Raw genomic sequence first — 15,900 nt, forward strand, 5'->3', positions numbered from 1 at the left:
ACTCACTATATAAGTTGTGATTTATTTCAAAGTGACTTAAATGTGCACTGTCATCAACTTTTTTTTTTATATGTTGTAGTACTTATGTACTACAACATATCTCTAATATAGTTTAATTTTTTTTATTTTTTTATTAATATGGTGTAATTTACGTTTGAAAACCAGCCACTAGGGGTCTCCCTCCTAGTGGCCGGCTGCAGCCTGGCGTGACGTCACGGCTGAATTCGGACTGATGCGGCCGGACATCGGTCCTCTTCATTCAGCCTTCATCAGACAGGCAGGGAGCGAGCGCTGAGAGCGCATTGGCTCCCTGGCCTCACACACCGGCCCCGCCTCCCGGCATACGCCGCTGCCTCACGAAGGACTCAGCACAGCACTTGGGTATGTCTGCTTTGGGTGGGGGGATTTTAGCGCCCGGGGTGGGGGGGTTTGCATAGCGCCGCGGCCATAACAAATGTATTGCTGTCAGCGGGGCGGGCGGGGGTTAGCGCCGCATGTATTGCTTTCACTGGGGCAGGCAGGGGTTAGCGCCGCATGTATTGCTTTCAGCGGGGGGGGGGGTGTTGTCACCACAGGGTGCCTCCAGTTTCACCACTACAACTCCCAGCATGCCCTGACAGCCGATAGATGTCAGGGCAATCTGGGAGTTGTAGTGGTAAAACAGCTGGAGGCACCCTGTATAGGTGAACTAAGGGCGGAAGTGCCGGCCCCAGCAGGCATCAGTGACGTGGTGCCTGCTGGGGAAGTCTGCCTGGTAGTGAGCACACTACCAGGCAGACAAAAAGGCATTTCTAAAATAGTAAAAAAAAAAAATTTAAGGCAGGGAAGGGGGTTAGGGAAAGATGGGCAATAGGCAGGGAAAGAAAAAAAAGGATGGTGGGAGCTACTCTTTAACTTTGTATGTCTATAAATCATATATGTCACATGTTAAGTGATACAATTATTCAATATATCCATATAAATGTACCACTTGATCATTTAAAAAGTGCACTATGCAGAACAACAATTCCTCACCAATAATCCTTGAGGTAATGTATGAGATATCCAACTCTCCTTTTGCATAACTAAAAAAAAAAACAACACAAATAAAATTACAATGATTGCAAATAAAAGAAAATGCAACAAATCTTGTATGTCCGCTGCATCTTACTTCAAGACAAGAAATTGGGTTATACCAGCATATGATTATATACATAACTTATACCAGCTGTACATATATATATATATACAGTATATACCCAGGTTATACCAGCATGGTCCAGATCACTATATACAGGAGATATATAACTTATACCAGCTGTAAATATATATTATATACAGTATATACCCAGGTTATACCAGCATGGTCCATATCACTATATACAGGAGATATATAACTTATACCAGCTGTACATATATATTATATACAAAATATATTCAGGTTATACCAGCATGATCCATATCACTATATACAGTATATATAACTTATACCAGCTGTACATATATATTATATACAGTATATACCAGGCTATACCAGCATGGTCCATATCACTATATACAGGAGATATATAACTTATACCAGCTGTACATATCTATTATATACAGTATATACCCAAGTTATACCAGCATGGTCCATATCACTGTATACAGGAGATATATAACTTATACCAGCTGTACATATATATTATATACAAAATATACCCAAGTTATACCAGCATGGTCCATATCACTATATACAAGAGATATATAACTTATACCAGCTGTACATATATATTATATACAGTATATACCCAGGTTATACCAGCATGGTCCATATCACTATATACAAGAGATATATAACTTATACCAGCTGTACATAAATATTATATACCAGCATGGTCCATATCACTATATACAGGAGATATATAACTTATACCAGCTGTCCATATATATTATATACAGTATATACCCAGGTTATACCAGCATGGTCCATATCACTATATACAGGAGATATATAACTTATACCAGCTGTGCATATATAATTATATACAGTATATACCCAGGTTATACCAGCATGGTCCATATCACTATATACAGGAGATATATAACTTATAACAGCTGTACATATATATTACATACAGTATATACCCAGGTTATACCAGCATGGTCCATATCACTATATACAGGAGATATATATAACTTATACCAGCTGTACATATATATTATATACAGTATATACCCAGGTTATACCAGCATGGTCCATATCACTATATACAGGAGATATATAACTTATACCAGCTGTACATGTATATTATATACAGTATATACCCAGGTTATACCAGCATGGTCCATATCACTATATACAGGAGATATATAACTTATAACAGCTGTACATATATATTACATACAGTATATACCAGGTTATACCAGCATGGTCCATATCACTATATACAGGAGATATATAACTTATACCAGCTGTACATATATAATGATATACAGTATATACCCAGGTTATACTAGCATGGTCCATATCACTATATAGAGGGGATATATAACTTATACCAGCTGTGTATATATAATTATATACAGTATATACCCAGGTTATACCAGCATGGTCCATATCACTATATACAGGAGATATATAACTTATACCAGCTGTACATATATATTATATACAGTATATACCAGGTTATACCAGCATGGTCCATATCACTATATACAGGAGATATATAACTTATACCAGCTGTACATATATATTATATACAGTATATACCAGGTTATACCAGCATGGTCCATATCACTATATACAGGAGATATATAAAACTTATACCAGCTGTACATATATAATAATATACAGTATATACCCAGGTTATACCAGCATGGTCCATATCACTATATACAGGAGATATATAACTTATACCAGCTGTACATATATATATATATACAGTATATACCCAGGTTATACCAGCATGGTCCATATCACTATATACAGGAGATATATAACTTATACCAGCTGTACATATATAATAATATACAGTATATACCCAGGTTATACCAGCATGGTTCATGTCACTATATACAGGAGATATATATAACTTATACCAGCTGTGTATATATATATATTATACAATATAGATCTTACCTGGCCACAGACTGCATTACTTTCGTGGATGTGTCCTTCAGTGTGTCCTTCAGGTTGTCCTTCAAGTTGCTGAACAGTCGCCCCGCTCCCCCTTTCACCATGTCTAATAGCCCTCCTCCATAGTTGGACTCCATGTCTGGAGATGAGGCACCTGAAAGAACAAGAACATTTTAAGGCGTTGTGTCTCTTTAAATATATTTCCGCCGTATCAGCCTTAAGTCACTTCCATCCCATTACTATGCAACGGGAATTGCCTCGCTCCGGCTGGAACATTTTGCTGAGCGCAATCAGAACAGATGCAGGTTTTTATTTTTTTTAATTCAAATGATCGGATTTACTGAACACATAAACAAAGCCGTATCCACCGCCGGATCTATATACCGATTGACCGATCGCTATTCTTCACGCACCTCCAAGCACTAAGTATGCAAATGATTCACGGTAGCGATAGGATGCTACAAAGTAGCAAGAATAAAATAAATAAACAAATAAATAAGTAAATAAATAAATAAATGCATAAACACATCAGACGGTTATCCTAGTGGTCTACTTCCTGTTGTTTTCCAGCTGTTGCAAAACTACAAATCCCAGCATGCCCAGACAGCCAAAGGCTGTCTGGGCATGCTGGGAGTTGTAGTTTTGCAACAGCTGGAAAGCCACAGTTTTGTGATCACTGCCCTAAGAGCTCAGTGTAGTGTTTCCTAACCACGGTGCCTCCAGCTGTTGCAAAACTACAACTCCCAGCATTCCCAAACAGCCTTTGGTCAGTGTTTCCCTACCAGTGTGCCTCCAGCTGTTGCAAAACTACATCTCCCAGTATGCCTGGACAGCCTTGGGGAGTTGTAATTTACGCTTTGGACATTCACCCTGTATTACTGAAGTGTAGGCACTGACTGGTGTCTGGTAGCACCCCCTACAGTACAGGGAGGTATTACAGTGGGGATCAAAAGTTTGGGCACCCCAGGTAACAATTTGTATTAATGTGCATAAAGAAGCCAAGGAAAGATGGAAAAATTTCCAAAATGCATCAAATTACAGATTGGACATTCTTATAATATGTCAACAAAAGTTACATTTTATTTCCATCATTTACACTTTCAAAATAACAGAAAACAAAAAAATGGCGTCTGCAAAAGTTTGGGCACCCTGCAGAGTTAATATCTTGTACTGCCCCCTTTGGCAAGTATCACAACTTGTAAATGCTTTTTGTAGCCAGCCAAGAGTCTTTCAATTCTTGTTTGAGGTATCTTTGCCCATTCTTCCTTACAAAAGTCTTCCAGTTCTTTGAGATTTCTGGGCTGTCTGTCACGCACTGCTCTTTTAGGGTCTATCGATAGATTTTCAATTATGTTGAGGTCAGGAGATTGTGAAGACCATGGCAAAACCTTCAGTTTACGCCTCTTGATGTAATCCCCCCGTGGATTTCGAGGTGTGTTTAGAATCATTATCCATTTGTAGAAGTCATCCTCTTTCACTTCAGCTTTTTCACAAATGGCATCAAGTTAGCATCCCAAATTTGCTGAAATTTTATTGAATCCATTTTTCCTTCTACTCTTGAGATGTTCCCTGTGCCACTGGCTGCAATACAACCCCAAAGCATGATTGATCCACCCCCATGCTTAACAGTTGGACAGAGGTTCTTTTCATTAAATTCTGTTCCCCTTCTTCTCCAAACGTACCTTTGCTCATTCCGGCCAAAAAGTCAAATTTTAACCTCATCGGTCCACAGAATTTGTTTCCAAAATGCATCAGGCTTGTCTATATGTTCATTTGTAAAGTTCAAACGCTGATTTTTGTGGTGAGGACGTAGAAGAGGTTTTCTTCTGATGACTCTTCCATGAAGACCATATTTGTACAAGTATCTCTTTATAGTGGAATCGTGTACCACAACTCCAGTGTCTGCCAGATCTTTCTGGAGGGATTGTGCAGTTGTTACGCCGAGCGCTCCGGGTCCCTGCTCCTCCCCGGAGCACTCGCGGCGTTCCTCTCTCTGCATCGCCCCGGTCAGACTCGCTGATCGGGAGCGCTGCACTGACATTGCCGGCGGGGATGCGATTCGCATAGCGGGACGCGCCCGCTCGCGAATCGCATCCCAAGTCACTCACCTGTCCCGGTCCCCGGCTGTCACGTCCTGGCGCACGCGGCTCCGCTCCTTAGGGCGCGCGCGCACCAGCTCTCTAAGATTTAAAGGGCCAGTGCACCAATGATTGGTACCTGGCCCAATCAGTCTCATTAGCTTCCACCTGTGCACCGGTCTATATAACCTCACTTCCCCTTCCCTTCCTGGCCGGATCTTGTTGCCATTGTGCCTTGAGAAAGCGTTTACTGTGTTTGCCTTACCAGTGTTCCTGACCTCTTGCTATCTCCATTGACTACGAACCTAGCCGCCTGCCCCGACCTTCTGCTTCGTCTGACCTTGCCTCTGTCTAGTCCTTCTGTCCCACGCCTTCTCAGCAGTCAGCGAGGTTGAGCCGTTGCCGGTGGATACGACCTGATTGCTACCGCCGCAGCAAGACCATCCCGCTTTGCGGCGGGCTCTGGTGAATACCAGTAGCAACCTAGAACCGGTCCACGCCAATCCCTCGCTGACACAGAGGATCCACATCCAGCCTGCCGAATCGTAACAGCAGTCAAACGTGGGGTTTGAATTGTTTTTCTCACAATCCTGCTGTTACGCCTAGCGCTCCGGGTCCCCGCTCCTCCCCGGAGCGCTCACGGCGTCTTTCTCCCTGCAGCTCCCCGGTCAGTCCCGCTGACCGGGAGCGCTGCACTGTCATGGCCGTTGGGGATGCGATTCGCACAGCGGGACGCGCCCGCTCGCGAATCGCATCCCAGGTCACTTACCCGTTCCCGTCCCCTGCTGTCATGTGCTGGCGCGCGCGGCTCCGCTCTCTAGGGCGCGCGCGCGCCAGCTCCCTGAGACTTAAAGGGCCAGTGCACCAATGATTGGTGCCTGGCCCAATTAGTTAATTGGCTTCCACCTGGTCCCTGACTATATCTGACCTCCTCCCATGCACTCCCTTGCCGGATCTTGTTGCCCTTGTGCCTAGTGAAAGCGTTTTGTGTGTCTACAGCCTGTGTACCAGAACTTCTGCTATCCACCCTGACTACGAACCTTGCCGCCTGCCCCCGACCTTCTGCTACGTCCGACCTTGCTTCTGTCTACTCCCTTGTACCTCGCCTATCATCAGCAGTCAGAGAGGTGAGCCGTTGCTAGTGGATACGACCTGGTCACTACCGCCGCAGCAAGACCATCCCGCTTTGCGGCGGGCTCTGGTGAAAACCAGTAGTGACTTAGAACCGGTCCACTAGCGCGGTCCTCGCCAATCCCTCTCTGGCACAGAGGATCCACTACCTGCCAGCCGGCATCGTGACAGTAGATCCGGCCATGGATCCCGCTGAGGTCCCTCTGCCTTATATCTCTGATATCACCACGGTGGTCGCCCAGCAATCCCGACAGATCGCCCATCTAACCCACCAGCTGTCGGAAATGTCCACCATTGTGCACCAACTTCAGTCGCAACTTCAGCAGCAATCATCTCCTCCGCCAGCTCCTGCACCCCTTCCGCAGCGAGTGGCCACTCCTAGCCTCCGCCTGTCCTTGCCGGACAAATTTAATGGGGACTCTAAGTTTTGCCGTGGCTTTCTTTCGCAATGTTCCCTGCACATGGAGATGATGTCGGACCAGTTTCCTACTGAAAGGTCTAAGGTGGCTTTCGTAGTCAGCCTTCTGTCTGGAAAAGCCCTGTCATGGGCCACACCGCTCTGGGACCGCGATGACCCTGTCACTGCCTCTGTACACTCCTTCTTCTCGGAAATTCGAAGTGTCTTTGAGGAACCTGCCCGAGCCTCTTCTGCTGAGACTGCCCTGCTGAACCTGGTCCAGGGTAATTCTTCCGTTGGCGAGTACGCCATACAATTCCGTACTCTTGCTTCTGAACTATCCTGGAATAATGAGGCCCTCTGCGCGACCTTTAAAAAAGGCCTATCCAGCAACATTAAAGATGTTCTGGCCGCACGAGAAACTCCTGCTAACCTGCATGAACTCATTCATCTAGCCACTCGCATTGACATGCGTTTTTCTGAGAGACATCAAGAGCTCCGCCAGGAAAAAGACTTAGATCTCTGGACACCTCTCCCACAGTCTCCACTGCAATCTGCGCCTAGGCCTCCCACCGAGGAAGCCATGCAAGTGGATCGGTCTCGCCTGACCCTGGAAGAGAGGAATCGCCGTAAGGAAGAGAATCTTTGTCTGTACTGTGCCAGTACCGAACATTTTTTGGTGGACTGCCCTATCCGTCCTCCACGTCTGGGAAACGCACGCTCGCACCCAGCTCTCGTGGGTGTGGCGTCTCTTGATGCTAAGTCGGCTTCTCCACGTCTCACGGTGCCTGTACGGATTTCTACTTCAGCCAGCTCTTCCCTCTCAGCCGTGGCCTGCCTGGACTCTGGTGCCTCTGGGAATTTTATTCGGGAGTCCTTGGTGAATAAATTCCGCATTCCGGTGACCCGTCTTGTCAAGCCACTCCACATTTCCGCGGTCAACGGAGCCAGGTTGGATTGCACCGTGCGTTACCGCACGGAGCCCCTCCTAATGTGCATCGGACCTCATCACGAGAAAATTGAATTTTTGGTCCTTCCCAATTGCACTTCCGAAATTCTCCTTGGACTACCCTGGCTTCTACACCATTCCCCAACCCTGGACTGGTCCACTGGGGAGATCAAGAGTTGGGGTCCCTCTTGTTCCAAGGACTGCCTTAAACCGGTTCCCAATACTCCCTGCCGTGACCCTGTGGTTCCTCCTGTATCCGGTCCCCCTAAGGTCGTTAGGGACTCTGCCTGCCACAGAAAATGCCTCTCCCCCCCTCCCAGTCCCTTCAGGCAAGCCTCTGTGTCCCCTCATGGCTCCCGTCCTTGTGTCTCCCTGCCCCGTGCCAAGCTTCACCCTCTGCTCTCCCTCCCCATTCCTACTCCTGCTGTACTGCCTGCCATTGAGGAAACCATCCATTCCTTCCCGGTGTCCTCATCCCAGGGGAGGCAGTCACCGGACAAAAAAAAGGGGAGACCTAAGGGGGGGGGGTACTGTTACGCCTAGCGCTCCGGGTCCCCGCTCCTCCCCGGAGCGCTCACGGCGTCTTTCTCCCTGCAGCTCCCCGGTCAGTCCCGCTGACCGGGAGCGCTGCACTGTCATGGCCGTTGGGGATGCGATTCGCACAGCGGGACGCGCCCGCTCGCGAATCGCATCCCAGGTCACTTACCCGTTCCCGTCCCCTGCTGTCATGTGCTGGCGCGCGCGGCTCCGCTCTCTAGGGCGCGCGCGCGCCAGCTCCCTGAGACTTAAAGGGCCAGTGCACCAATGATTGGTGCCTGGCCCAATTAGTTAATTGGCTTCCACCTGGTCCCTGACTATATCTGACCTCCTCCCATGCACTCCCTTGCCGGATCTTGTTGCCCTTGTGCCTAGTGAAAGCGTTTTGTGTGTCTACAGCCTGTGTACCAGAACTTCTGCTATCCACCCTGACTACGAACCTTGCCGCCTGCCCCCGACCTTCTGCTACGTCCGACCTTGCTTCTGTCTACTCCCTTGTACCTCGCCTATCATCAGCAGTCAGAGAGGTGAGCCGTTGCTAGTGGATACGACCTGGTCACTACCGCCGCAGCAAGACCATCCCGCTTTGCGGCGGGCTCTGGTGAAAACCAGTAGTGACTTAGAACCGGTCCACTAGCGCGGTCCTCGCCAATCCCTCTCTGGCACAGAGGATCGTGACACCTGCGAGCTGTTCTGTCTGATATTTTTCTTGGTCTTCCAGATCTTGCTTTAACTTCCACTGTTCCTAATGACCATTTCTTAATTACATTCTGAACAGAGGATATTGACATCTGAAAACGTTTTGCTATCTTCTTATAGCCTTCTCCAGCTTTGTGAGCGTCAACTATTTTCAGTTTCAGATTTCTAGACAACTGCTTAGAAGAACCCATGGTGCTGATTGTTGGGGCAAGGTCAGATGACTCTGGGCATTTAAAAACTTTGAGATTGACATCACCTGGTCTTCCCAGATGATGATTGAGAACAATCCATGACACTGGCAGGTCGCAGCTTTGCAAAGGGGGCAGTGCATGCTATAAATTCTGCAGGATGCCCAAACTTATGCAGACACCATTTTTTTGTTTTCTGTTATTTTGAAAGTGTAAATGATGGAAATAAAATCTAATTTTTGTTGACATTATTAGAATGTCTAATCTGTAATTTGATGCCTTTTGGAGATTTTTCCATCTTTTTTTGGCTTCTTTATGCACATTAATACAAATTTTAACCTGGGGTGCCCAAACTTTTGATCCCCACTGTACATGTTCTGTACTATTCTTTACCTGTATTACTAAAGTGCATGCACTGACTGGTGTCTGGTAGCGCTCTCTACAGTACAGGGAGGTATTACATGTTCTGTACACTTTACCTGTATTACTGAAGTGCATGCAGTGACTGCTGTCTGGTAGCGCCCCCTACAGTACAGGGAGGTATTACATGTTCTGTACTCTTTACCTGTATTACTGAAGTGTATGCACTGACTGGCATCTGATAGCGCCCCCTACAGTACAGGGAGGTATTACATGTTCTGTACTCTTTACCTGTATTACTGAAGTGCATGCACTGACTGGTGTCTGGTAGCGCCCCCTACAGTACAGGGAGGTATTACATGTTCTGTACTCTTTACCTGTATTACTGAAGTGCATGCACTGACTGGTGTCTGGTAGCACCCCCTACAGTACAGGGAGGTATTACATGTTCTGTACTACTCTTTACCTGTATTACTGAAGTGCATGTACTGACTGGTGTCTGGTAGCGCCCCCTACAGTACAGGGAGGTATTACATGCTCTGTACTCTTTACCTGTATTACTGAAGTGTATGCACTAAATTCCTGTCTGGTAGCGCCCCCTACAGTACAGGGAGGTATTACATGTTCTGTACTCTTTACCTGTATTACTGAAGTGTATGCACTGACTGGTGTCTGGTAGCGCCCCCTACAGTACAGGAAGGTATTACATGTTCTGTACTCTTTACCTGTATTACTGAAGTGTATGCACTGACTGGTGTCTGGTAGCACCCCCTACAGTACAGGAAGGTATTACATGTTCTGTACTCTTTACATGTACCAGGGTTATCTGCTCCTTTGAACACCAGGTGAAGGCGGCTCCATGTTACTTTTTTAGGACACTGTGTACTGAAGAAGCTCCTGTCCTCTACCTAGACAGTGATTACAGCTCCAGCAGATCTTTCTTACTTTTATATGGAAGGATTTGCTTTATCTGTATTATTTGTCTTTAATCCTCACATTATCTTATTTTTGGATGACATTTTGGGGCTTCATTTATGGCCTCAACGTACAATGGTCGTCCTGTTAATATTGTAACTTGAGGGATCACTGTATTTCCATTTACCAGCAGTAATTGAAGATCTTGACAAATGTAACAAATTTAAAACCATATAACCTGATGGGGTTGGATACAGAATCCCTCCGACAGTGAGACCTGCGGAATCTGTTCTCCGCTGCCCGTGCTGCCAGTTGCTTAACATTACATGAGTGGGCACTGCGAGAACAGCGGGGGGCGGGTACACTAAAATCTAAACATAGTTTAAAATTAGGCAGCTTTTATCCTGCAGTAAATTTCCACCTACACGAGGCCAAAACTGAAGGGAAAGAACTGACTGTGCCTCTGCCCACTGACTGTGCCCCCGCCCACTGACTGTGCCCCCTCCCACTGACTGTGCCCCTGCCCACTGACTGTGCCCCCGCCCACTGACTGTGCCCCCTCCCACTGACTGTGCCCCCTGCCCACTGACTGTGCCCCGCCCACTGACTGTGCCCCGCCCACTGACTCTGTCCCCGCCCACTGACTGTGCCCCCTCCCACTGACTGTGCCCCCTCCCACTGACTGTACCCCGTCCACTGACTGTGCCCCATCCACTGACTGTGCCCCCGCCCACTGACTGTGCCCCCGCCCACTGACTGTACCCCCGCCCACTGACTGTACCCCCGCCCACTGACTGTACCCCCGCCCACTGACTGTACCCCCGCCCACTGACTGTGCCCCTGTCCACTGACTGTACCCCGTCCACTGACTGTGCCCCGCCCACTGACTGTACCCCGTCCACTGACTGTGCCCCGTCCACTGACTGTGCCCTGCCTACTGACTGTGCCCCCGCAAGCTGATTGTGCCCCCGCCCACTGACTGTTCCCCGCCCACTGACTGAGCCCCTGCCCACTGACTGTGCCCCTGCCCACTGACTGTGCCCCTGCCCACTGACTGTGCCTCTGCCCACTGACTGTGCCCCTGCCCATTGACTGTGCCCCTGCCCACTGACTGTGCCTCTGCCCACTGACTGTGCCCCTGCCCATTGACTGTGCCCCTGCCCACTGACTGTTCCCCTGCCCACTGTCGGTTCCCCTGCCCACTGAAGGAGCCGGCATGAGATGGACCATTGTTCTTTCTGATGCATAGTAAGATGCCACATAGACATGTTGGGATTTATTTACTATCTGCCGTTATTCTGCACAATTTACTATGCAGCCAGTCCCATTCAAGAGCCCAGACCCCCCCCCCAATCAGTGATAAAGTGATGGCACATTCTAGCGATATCCTAGATCACTGTTTCCCAACCAGGGTGCCTCCAGCTGTTGCAAAGCTACAACTCCCAGCATGCCAGGACAGCCAACGGCTGTCCGGGCATGCTGGGAGTTGTAGTTTTGCAACAGCTGGAGGCACCCTGGTTGGAAAACACAGACCTAGATATAAGATAACCCATTTGTTCAGAATTCCCCAACCTGTGGCTCTCAAGCTCTGAAAATTACGACTCTGATCATGTGCTGAAGGTTGTCAGGACATGATCTAGTCTAGCCTAATTTAGTCAGATCTAATCTGGTCTAGTCATGACATGATCAAAGGTGTAGTTTGCAATCACAGCAGAGCCACAGCTTGAAGAACACTGCTATAATCTAGTCTTACCTAGTCTGATCTAACCTAGTATAGTCTAACCTAAAATGGTCTAATCTTATCAGGTCTAATCTAGTCTACTCTAGACTGGTGTAACCTAGTATAGTCTAATCTAGTCTTGTCTAACCTATTATAGTCTAATCTAGTCTGGTCTAACAAATCTAATCTAGTCTAATCTAATCTAGTATGGTCTAATATTGTCTGGTCTAATATAGTCTGGTCTAATCTAAACTAGTCTAATCTTGTCAGGTCTAATCTTGTCTACTCTAACCTGGTGTAACCTAGTATAGTCTAATCTAGTCTTGTCTAACAAATCTAATCTAGACTAGTCTAATCTAGTCTGGTCAAATCTAGTCTGGTCTAATCTAGTCTAGTCTGATCTAGTCTGGTCTAACAAATCCAATCTAGTCTGGTCTAATCTAGTCTGGTCTAATATAGTCTGGTCTAGTCTAGTCTGGTCTAGTCTAGTCTGGTCTAGTCTAGTCTGGTCTAGTTTAATCTAGTCAGGTTTTACAAATCTAATCTAGTCAGGTCTAACTATTCTAAACTAGTCTGGTCTAACTGAAGGTTGTCAGGACATGATGGGAGTTGTAGTTAAGGCACCACAGGTTAGGGAATAGTGCTTTAGGGTATATTTCCCACGTGGCAGGTTTGTGGCAACTGAGGTTTTTCGCAACTGCGCTATAGTAGCGCTATAGTAGCGCTATATTCACTCCCTATAGGAGCTCAGTATCCGGAAAATGAAGCTACAATATATCCAGAATTAGGAAAAACATGCCTTTTTTTCCAAGAAGAGCGCCACTCTTGACCACTGGTTGTGTGTGGGATTGCAGCTCAAATCGCATTATTTCAATGGAACAGGATTCCAGACAGTGGTCTTCAAACTAAGGACCTCTAGCTGTTGCAAAACTACAACTTCCAGCAGTCCGGGCATGCTTGGAGTTGTAGTTTTGCAACAGCTGGAGGTCCACAGTTTGGAGACCACTGTCGTAAGGGGTTATTGGTATGCTAGGGTCAAGCAGCAGCTGGAAAGGCGCCTAATTTTTATCTTTGTCTGGACAAATGAGAAAATAATGTTACTTAGTTTTGCCATTTTTCTACAATCCGCAAGAAATTACCTGTAATCACCATTAGGCAATTACCTCCGCAAGATGACGCACGTGAACTCTATGGCGCATTAATCCGAATAAACAGATCCTGACACCGCCATAAACCGCTACTTATTGCGTTATCAAGCAGACACATGAAGCTGATTCCTAGAAGTCTCCGGAGATAAAAAAATAAATAAAAAATCTGACATAAATTCTAACATTTTTCTGCATATTATTGACATTCTGACGAGCAACGCGAATTTGTATAATCCGAGAAAAAATTTCCATAGAACATGAGATGCATGACCGCAACGTCTGCCAAGATCCCGACCCCACCGCGAGGTATCAGTCAGCGTTGGGAAGGGAGAAACAAAGCGGCTTCTCTTGTATGGAGATAAAAATGCGCAACAACACAAAGACATCCTTATGTGACGGGCGAGGAGAAGACGGAAACGTAGGAATATGGCGACGCAGCGCCAAACGCCATCACGATAAAGAAGAAGAGGGGAGAGACAATTGGAAACTTCCATAGGATAGAACAATTCTCCTTAGGGCCCGTGCACACTACGGAAAGGGAGCACAGGCCCTAAGGAGAATTGTTCTATCCTATAGACTTTTCCAATTTCACGTGCAGCAGAATCCCATTTATTTCAATAGGATTCCGCTGCAATGTGCAAACTACGGAAGGTCCGAGGCGGATCCGGATTTCCCCCAAAAGGCTAAATTAACATGGCGGAATTTTGGTTAACGTGCGAAGGCCCTAAAAAGGATTGTTCTATCCTCTGGAAGTTTCCAATTTTGCATGCAGAAGAAACCCATTGATCTCAATAGGATTCCGCTGCACTGTGCACACTACGGAACCTACGAGGTGGATCCAGATTCCCCTGAAAGGCTATGTTAACATGGCGTAATTTCCGAGCGGAACACTCAGCTCTATTCTTGTCTGGTCTAACCTAGTTTGGTCTGATCTAGTCTGGTCTAACCTAGTCTGGTCTGGTCTAATCTAGCCTGGTCTAATCTAGTCTGGTCTAATCTAGTCTGGTCTAATCTAGCCTGGTCTAATCTAGCCTGGTCTAATCTAGTCTGGTCTAATCTAGTCTGGTCTAATCTAGCCTGGTCTAATCTAGCCTGGTCTAATCTAGCCTGGTCTAATCTAGCCTGGTCTAATCTAGTCTGGTCTAATCTAATCTAGTCTGGTCTAATCTAGTCTGGTTTAATCTAGTCTGGTCTAATCTAGTCTGGTTTTATTTTGTCTGGTCTAATCTAGTCTAATCTAGTATGGTCCAATATTGTGTGCTCTAATCTAGTCTGGTCTAATCTAGTCTATTCTTGTCTGGGCTAATATTGTGTGCTCTAATCTAGTCTGGTCTAAACTAGTCTGGTTTAATCTAGTCTGGTCTAATCTAGTCTAATCTAGTATGGTCTAATCTTGTCTGGTCTAATATTGTGTGCTCTAATCTAGTCTGGTCTAATCTAGTCTGGTCTAATCTAGTCTAATCTAGTATGGTCTAATCTTGTCTGGTCTAATATTGTGTGCTCTAATTTAGTCTAGTCTAATCTAGTCTGGTCTAATCTAGTCTAATCTAGTATGATCTAATCTTGTCTGGTCTAATATTGTGTGGTGTAATCTAGTCTGGTCTAATCTAGTCTGTTCTAATCTAGTATGGTCTAATCTAGTCTCTTCTAATCTAGTCTGGTCTAATCTAGTCTAGTCTGTTCTAGTCTAGTCTGATCTAGCAAATTCTCTCCCTCTAGGATCTCAGTATCCGGAAAATGAAGCTAAAATATATCCAGAATTAGGAAAAGGCTAATATAATTGTTATAGGCTAAGAATAATTGTTATAGGCTAAGAATAATTGTTCCGTGCTATGTGCACAGGCCCTAAGAAGAATTGTTCCGTGCTATGTGCACAGGCCCTAAGAAGAATTGTTCCGTGCTATGTGCACAGGCCCTAAGAAGAATTGTTCCGTGCTATGTGCACAGGCCCTAAGAAGAATTGTTCCGTGCTATGTGCACAGGCCCTAAGAAGAATTGTTCTATCCAACTTCGCATGCAGCAGAATCTTATTGATCTCAAAGGGATTCCGCTGTACTGTTCACACTTGGGAAGTCCCATTGCGGAACATGGAGAAATTTCCGGATGGAAAATTCAGCTCGAAAATTCTCGTAAAAATTTACTACACATTGGATGGAATGGGGATTTCGCTGTCCCATTCACACGGTAGAATTTCTGCTGCGGAAATTCTGCTTTCCAGATTCTGCAAAGACATTGAAGATGCCTGAAAATTTCTGCAGAATTCCGGGTGGAATCCAATTGATCCCAATGGGAATCCTGTGATTTGAGAACACAGAAATTTAGCTGAAATTCCGTTGCAATCCCATTCAGCAAGCTTTGGCGAATGGAATCTGTGCAGAATTGCGGATATTCCGCTGTGTAAACTTGGCCAAAGTTATAACAGGGGGTTAATGCCCGCCCGGCCGATCAGCGCCGATCCCAACAGAGCAAACTTGAATTCTTCTTGAAATAATTCTGAGCGGAATTTCCTTAGTGTGCAAGCGCTTTATGGCCATGTCCACACAGCCGAAAACGTGCGGAATGTCCACCTGGAAAATATGGGCAGACATTTCGCACTTTTTCTCGATTCGGTGGCACTAGGGCTTCTCGGAAAGGTTCTGTCCATGAACGGCAAGTCATTTCCGAGCGGAATCCGCAGAAGC

The 15,900-nt window shown here is 46.2% G+C and overlaps 1 protein-coding gene across 2 annotated transcripts in view; it reads right to left on the bottom strand.

Annotated features, from left to right (window-relative positions):
- DNAJC6 (DnaJ heat shock protein family (Hsp40) member C6) overlaps nt 1-15,900 on the bottom strand; it is a 111,663-nt gene that overhangs the window by 49,980 nt on the left and 45,783 nt on the right. For both annotated transcript variants that reach the window (XM_056532836.1, XM_056532835.1), the window contains 2 exons: nt 3,101-3,251; nt 1,015-1,064 (listed from right to left, as the gene is read on the bottom strand). In XM_056532836.1, coding sequence (XP_056388811.1) covers nt 1,015-1,064; nt 3,101-3,251 — 201 coding nt within the window. The remainder of the gene's footprint in view (nt 1-1,014; nt 1,065-3,100; nt 3,252-15,900) is intronic.

This window comes from Hyla sarda, chromosome 7 (genome assembly GCF_029499605.1).
Source record: "Hyla sarda isolate aHylSar1 chromosome 7, aHylSar1.hap1, whole genome shotgun sequence".
NCBI classification, from domain to species: Eukaryota; Metazoa; Chordata; class Amphibia; order Anura; family Hylidae; genus Hyla; species Hyla sarda.